Source organism: Notothenia coriiceps, unplaced genomic scaffold, assembly GCF_000735185.1.
Source record: "Notothenia coriiceps isolate Sejong01 unplaced genomic scaffold, NC01 NC01_scaffold00015377, whole genome shotgun sequence".
Taxonomy (NCBI): Eukaryota; Metazoa; Chordata; class Actinopteri; order Perciformes; family Nototheniidae; genus Notothenia; species Notothenia coriiceps.
This window is the reverse complement of record NW_011348078.1, coordinates 1,117-8,698: the sequence shown is the minus strand read 5'-3', so window position 1 is coordinate 8,698 and position 7,582 is coordinate 1,117. Positions and strand designations below refer to the sequence as shown.

General features: G+C 38.3%; 2 protein-coding genes across 2 annotated transcripts; both read left to right on the top strand.

The window, feature by feature from the left end:
• Nucleotides 1-5: 5 nt before the first annotated feature.
• Nucleotides 6-2,196, top strand: LOC104948887 (CUB and zona pellucida-like domain-containing protein 1; the record flags this gene model as incomplete). Its single annotated transcript, XM_010775119.1, has 4 exons — nt 6-121; nt 602-701; nt 933-1,128; nt 1,725-2,196. Coding segments are annotated over 4 exons (549 nt in total), but the record flags the coding sequence as incomplete, so codon positions are not given.
• Nucleotides 2,197-3,667: 1,471 nt separating this feature from the next.
• Nucleotides 3,668-7,334, top strand: LOC104948886 (liprin-alpha-1-like). Its single transcript, XM_010775118.1, has 2 exons — nt 3,668-4,642; nt 6,972-7,334. The coding sequence occupies exon 2, from the start codon at nt 6,972-6,974 to the stop codon at nt 7,317-7,319; it is 348 nt and encodes a 115-aa protein (XP_010773420.1). The 5' UTR covers nt 3,668-4,642; the 3' UTR covers nt 7,320-7,334.
• Nucleotides 7,335-7,582: the final 248 nt, after the last annotated feature.

Here is a 7,582-nt window from a genome sequence, read left to right as displayed (position 1 = left end):
TCTACATGCAGATAGAGGCCAAATCTACCGTCGACAACACCCAGCTGTTTGTGGAGTCCTGCAGCGCGACGCCATATGACACCCCCAACTACTGGCCAACATACTCCATCATCGAGAATGGGTAGGCATGAGCACGCCATCTAGTGGCAACAGGGGACATACAATGCATTGGGAAAGATGTGCTGTGTCAGAGGTTTGTAACTAAACTGCCCGTAGGTGTTTTCAGGCAGTGCATTAATATGGGATTTAATCAGGCAAAACCATTATTATTATTGTCTTTATTGAACAAGGACCATCAATACACATAGGTTAATCTCAAAAAGAGAACATTTCTGCTTGCTTCTCATTTCCATCTGCAGTCCTCCATCAGGTACACACTTTTGTACATGCAAAAATAAACTAGTATTTTACGCCAAATGTGGCTATTTGTGTCTGAAATTATTTCTATTGGTGTCTGAATTTATTTCTATTGGTTTCTGAATTGATTTCCTTTTAATGTATCAAAATTAGCATTAGATTAGACATTTTAGCAATTACCAATTGTGAGGCATGGACTCAAAGAAGCAATATTTCTTAACTTTTCTTTTTGTTGTTACTGTAGGTGTAATTTGGACCAAACGGTTAAAGTGCATCAGAGGGCCAACCCGAGACAGTTCAGGTTCAGCATGGAGGCCTTCAAATTCCTCGGCTTGCACGACCAGGTGAACAATCTAATATGTGTCTATACTCTCTGATCTTTTACTTAATCCAAATAATTAATACCACAGTGTAGGAATACTCTGTTGCATGTAGTCTGACATTTTTACAAAAGTAAAAGTACAAAAGTGTCAATATATCTTGTCTTTGATCCGACCACAGCTCTGTTATTCTTCCACTTGATGAGAAGTCTGTATATCTGCTGATGTAATGACAGCGTGTTGTTTTGCGTTCAGGTGTACATCAGCTGTTCAGTGCTGATATGTGAGGCAGGGAGCAACGGCACCAGGTGCTCACAGCGGTGCATCAACTCCCCCCTTACTGGGCATCATCATCACCGCAAGAGAGAGGCTATCAGTCAGAGTGCCAGGCACTTCATTTCCCAGGGTCCTCTGCGTTTGAAGAGATCAGCGGAGAGCACCGGGAGCCCAGGTACGTTTTCCCTCAGAACACCTTCCTACTTTGAGGCTACGATTGAAAAGTGAAAATTAGGTCCTATGTCTTTTCCTAACCACTTTTCCTTAATGGGACTTCTGGAACATAGTGACATCACTATGTAAAACTTGTGCTCCTATTGGCTGGCGCTGCAACAGATTCTATGTAAGGGGCGGGACATCTCTAAGTGGTTGACCATTCACAACAGACTAGGCTCTGGCTTCAGACAGACGGTGAAAAGAGTTGCTGCAGCACAGGCAGTATGAAAAAAAAAAGGATATTTTTTATCATTAAAGCATGGATACTGATATGAGAATGAGCAGATTAGGTTCTAACTTTAGTGAAAAAGTGATGGGCCTTAGGTATTGTGGGGCAGGATTTTCCAGTGTATCCTAAAGGAGATATCAAGCATCGAAGCTCCTTTCCTATCATCAACATTTTAAAAAGCTGTTGTCATGGATGCCACTTAGAGACCTCGGGTAATTTCACTCGGTAAGGGACCTTCCTGGACTAATAAGACAATTCGACCACGTCCTCTGAGGAGTTAGTCTTTGGAAATGCCAAATTAAAATAACGCTTCTCTTTCTCTCCAGGGACCCCCCTGAATCTGAACCTGGTGTTCATCGTTGGATGTCTTCTTGCAGCCGTTGGCATGATCAGTACAGTGGCCCTGTACAAAGTCAGAGCATCAAAGGTTAAATACCAACCGTTGCCCTCTTTTGAAAACTAAGAAAGCGGCCATTTGAGAACACCCATTTTTTTATTGGTTGCATTTGACTACATTAAGCTTCTTGTTTTTTAATGCTATCAGATAACGAGTCTTCATTTGTGCCTTATGGGTTGTAAGTGGTGTTTATTGTGGTGTTAACCACTGTTTACAGTGTAATCCTATGTAGCTTCACAAGTGATTGTTATATCATGTACTCCATTATGATTTAAAACTTGATTGATATGTGTATCCAACCAGTATAATGCTTAATGTTAATAGTACATGTAAAACTTCCTTGTTCCGCCTTATCCTAACTCATTTAGATTTAATGTATCAATAAAAACTCTCTCACATCTCTTTTGCTTTTGTCCAATTCATTTCTCTTTCTCTCTTGCACCAAACACACATCTTGGATAGTTTATTTAATATAATACAAATGGCATTATTTGTAATGCTTTCCTGTTGCTGAACCTCATTATTACCCTTTAGTGTGCATTTGACCTGGGATTGAGCTCTGTTTTTATTTACTGTTGAAGATGACTGGTAAAGGAAAGTTGTCATATAGATATGAGGGAGAAAAGTGTTTAATAAAACAACTTGATATAACATACGTTTATAAATCCTGATTATAAAGAGTAGATTACTTTGAGGTTTCAGAGATTGAATGAAAACAGTCCCATTTGTCAAATTATTGCAATTATAAGGTTTTTAAACCCATATTTAAGCTAACGTTCAGTTGTAGAAACGGGGTAATTGAATCCTCTCAGTAACATTATAATGTAGAGATTCTGCATTATGTATTATTCTGTTGATATGCCACACGATGGCGCCACTATTCTTTTTATTGTGAAACCAACATAATATATATCAGATATGTTATCTAACATAATTCAAATGCCCAATGTAACATCAAAATTACAAAACATACAATATTACACCGTACTATCCAAGCAAAATTCTGGTTTTATTAATACTTAAACATCACGGCATATATTTTTATATACACATTTTAACATATTGATTATTTTTATATATTTAAGCACAATGTGAACATTTCTACATATTATAAAATACAAATTACAAATATTATATTCTATTTTATCTTCTTTTTGCACATTATTTCCTTAACTTCTTATCTTTAGAAAAATAAGTTATTTTTATTTTATTTTATTATTTTATTGCACATTTTAACTTTTATTTCTTATGATTATATAAACATTTGTATTCTTTTTTTATCGTCTTAATGCACATTTTAACTTTTTTTGTTATTTATTAAGCTGTCATTTAGCATTTAAAAACATTCCAGACCGATGACAGAAACACATGTCATTGTATTTATGCAAACTGTGGTTTTAGGTCATTCTTCCATTTGAAGGATTTTCCACAGGAAGTGAAAATGCTGCTCTTCCATTTCCTCCTGTTTCTCATTTTATGGTCTTATTGCACATTTTTACTTTAATTTCTTACGTTTGTATAAATATGTATTATTATATTTAATGTTATTGTCTTATTGCACATTTTCACTTTAACTTCTCAGGTTTATATAAATATGCATTATTCTATTTTATGTTATTGTCTTATTGCACATATTTATTTTTAACTTCTTATATATTCAATTTATTTTAAGTGTTGTTTTGTTTTATATTTTCTTGCTGCACATCACATGTTTTACTCCAACTTCTTAGGTTTGTATAAATGTGTGTTATTTTATTTGTATTTTATGGTCTTATTGCACATTTCACTTTATACTCAGTTTCGTGTCTTCAGGAACTGCTCTCCCTTTTCCTCCTGTTGCAGACCTGTATCTCTTCCAGGCTAATGCTAACAGAGCTAGCTTCAGAGTGTCCCGACTGCCGAGGCTGGCAGGCAAGAGGCGACAGGGAAGGACCGGACTCAAGGACCTTTTTGGGGGAAAGAACCGAGACAACACCACCAACTCGGACGGACACGAAGGGATTACAACGTTTTTATTTGCGGTTTGGGGTTTTCCAAACGGATCAAAGCATCGCTAACGTTTCAATGTTAGCTGGAAGTTTGTGATGATGTGGTGACGCGACGGGAAGCTAACGTCAGTGGCTAACTTCATAGCTACTTGATAGATTAATCACTTTTAGCAAAGCTTTTAAAACCTATTTTTAAATCAATATTTTCGGTAATGTAAGATAAAAGCTATGAGATGTTTTACCATGTTGTCTACTTTTATATGGAATAGAGAGTATCTTTAGAAGTTAGTCCATTTAATCTAGCAACCGTTAGCTACCTAGCTGGCTAGTGGCTAACATTGGCTAGCTGTCGACTTTTAAACTCCCAAATAATTCTGTTTCAAATTAGCTAAGGCTAGCCGGGCTACAACTGTTTCCACTTAACCTTACTGTACCATCACATGTCTAGCTGGTGTGATATCTTATTACCAGCTGGTTAAACGTAATGTCCGTTTGTTTTGAAAAGCAAAAATAAGACACTTTACTTCCAAATCTACTGTATATATGCAAGCTTACTTAATGCTAGCTTGCTAACGTTGGGTTAGCCGGCCAAACTTGGAAAACTGCCCCTCTGCTCACTTGATGTGGGTTTCTCTTTGAGGCCTTTAGGAAATTATCCCCTCTTTTTTTCACCCAGAAGACTCGTTTTTTGACAGCCTTATTACAGCCCTGCCTGGAAATGGATTTTATATTCTAAACTAAAGGATATTTGTGAAGGTTTTAACACACGATTGGAGTACCTGGACTTTGTTGACGTTTACTTGGCATCATAAAGTAACGTGGATTACAAAGGCTGTTGGAATAACTACATTCTTCAAAGGTGAGAGGTTCACATCTTTAGGCAGATAATATAGAAATCAAAAGTAAAAATCTGAATCAGAAATATGTTTACTGCCAAGTATGGTTTACAAATGCGAGGAATGTGCCTTGGTGTACATGGTGCATACCTAAACACAGTGATACATTGAAAGAAAATTAACAAAAAAGTAAAGCAATTGTAGACATTATTTTAAAATATAGAGAAATATTTACATGAAATATTGAAAAAAAGTATGTGCAGTATTGTTACGAAAAGTTAAAAACTGTACAGATATTTAAAGATGTAGCTTCGTATACAGATGTGCAATATTTTCGGAGGGGCGTGAAGGACTGCCATTAATTAAATAGAAATGTATTTTCTGCATAGTTTGCATCAATGTAATGTATAGTGTCTATGGACTGGCTATGGGTAAGTGTCAGATGTGGGTGGTTTGTATTAGAAGTGACCAATCATATTTCTGGATTTTATCATAGTGGATAACACTGATAGAACTGTACTTCAGTTGTTGGCATTTCAAAAACCCATTACTGCAGAATGTTGCAACCTAATCTAAAGTGAATTTGATTATTTTAAAATCATAATTGCACAAATTACTCATTGAGTCACAAGTGGTGCAGCCTTTAGTCCTAGTTTGGCCAGATTTGCCTCTCAGTTAACATCCTCGTCCAATGGAAAGAGATGCACCTGGCTAGAGAGTTTTACGCTGAAATCTATTTAGCTTCCGGAGGTTGTCATCTTTACCTTTTGACGTTATAATGTCTGTGCTGAGTTACACTGGACCCACCATCTGTCACTCCCTCTCATGGATGCTGTGTGACCCTCCCCCTCATAAACATTGTTGAGCCTGAATGGCCTGACCTCGATATGCAGTGATGGTTTGTATTTGTATTACTGTTAAATTAGGTTACATTTCCCTCCTTCCACAGAAATAGGGTCTATCTAAAACATGCATTGTGATAATTAATTAAGGATGACAGGTTGATTTCTATCTCGTTAATTTGATTTCTATCCAGTTCATTTGATTTCTATCTAGTTCATTTGAGTGTATCAGGTATGGTCCAGCTCTTTTTGTGAGATACAGTTAAGCGTTGGTGCACTGAACCGAAAAACAGTTTCTGAAAGCAAATGGCTTTTGGCATTTCAGGCGCTGCTTAAAATGAAATGGTAGCCTTGCTCTGGCTCCCACTGAGTTCCCCACTGCACTTGTTCTAATATATAAGTCTTTATTCCTTGTAGGTATTTTAAATCCAGCTCACATGATTCTTGGCTTTTTGTCTAGCAGTCTGTCTGCAGGTCCTAAGCTCCTTGGTGTGGAGAGTGGCTCTAATTCTGCAGACCTTCCTGCAGCTGTTGTTAGATGCAACATTACTCAACAAACTCCAGACACAAACACAGCTTTCTTAATTGATTTCAAGCTCTCAGTTATTTCATAACAGTACCAATGTAGGTTAACTCAACCGTCTACTCTAGTTAACCATTATTAATAATCATCAGTAAGTGTTCTCTTCTGCTTTGTCAGTACACTTTCGTAATAGCCAATGCTTTGGTGTCTGCAAAGTATGCTGATAAAATCACCCCAGCGATGCACCTTACTTGCCCTCTGTCTTCTGTGTTATCTCAAATCTGTCTAGAGGGGGGGTCTGCTTTAGAACATAAGCCACTTTAAATCCCAGGTTGTAAACCACTTTAATTTACAATTAAGCTCCAATGAATTTCGAACTGTTGTCTTTTTAATGTATTTGTAATTTGAAGGAAAACGGTGTAACTTTAGACCCTGAGATTATTTGTTTACGACGGCAATCTTTTAGTCTGACACTTTTTTATTAAGCTTTTGGGGAGGAGAATGAAAGACGTACGAAAAGTCCAACCAATAAGTTACAAACTGAACTTTCCTTGGACGGGAGTAATACCGGCATTTTATAGATCTGTGTTCTGGCTTTTACATAATTGAATATTGAGCATGAATTCGGGCTGCACAACATGTGACATTGTGTTAAAGGGTTTGATGATATTTTGGATTTGATATGAGACGATTTTTCAGCCACCTGTCAACGAAAATCAAATCCACTATAAAATACTGTACATATGTTTGAGTAAGTCCGAGAATGTTTTTATTTAGCCTTAAACAAATATCCAGCTTTCTTCAATTTCAATATTGTGCTAGTCCATATTCCAATTTCTTTAAGATGTTGATTAATTTGCCGCCCTAGCTTTCATACTGAAATGTTGCAGTTAACCGACTTTCTGTCCTGACTGCTTCATGCCTGTATTCCAACTCTAAAGTGTTTCTCCTCTTTTGATCCTTTTCCCTGTCCATCCCTGGCTGCAGATGATGTGCGAGGTGATGCCCACCATCAGCGAGTCGGAGGGGGGCGGCGGGCGGCGGGGCTCGGGCTCCCCGCTGCAGTCGGACTCTGAAGGTCACTTTGAGTCGCTGATGGTGTCCATGCTGGAGGAGAGGGATCGTCTTCTGGACACTCTGAGAGAGACGCAGGAGAATCTGGGCCTGACGCAAGGCAAACTGCACGAAGTCAGCCACGAGAGAGACTCCCTGCAGAGACAACTCAACACCGCTCTGCCACAGGTCAGCTTTGAGGATATGATAATGTGTAAAGTGAGACTAAAGAGATGTACCGCCTCCCAAAGCTGCACCAGACTTAGAAAGCTGCACAACTAAAGAGAGAGAAACTCCCTCTGCAGGGAACGCAGGGATTTGATCCTTTGCAGAGCGTTTACATGCATCAACACCGAAAGAACACTACAGGACAAACCCGAACATCATAGGGCCGCTTCAGTAGGGAAGATAGCAGTCCCCTGCAGAGCACCTGCATGCCTCTTGCTGCCAAAGTGTTGATCTCTTTTGGATGACAGATCTTTGGCTCCGGCAGCGGAGAAAGTGATGCCAGAGTTTGGTGTGGTTTTGGGAGTTGAATGAATGAC

Excerpts from the sequence above, each read along its gene's own strand:
- LOC104948886 (XM_010775118.1), top strand. The coding sequence starts at position 6,972 with ATGATGTGCGAGGTGATGCCCACCATCAGCGAGTCGGAGGGGGGCGGC.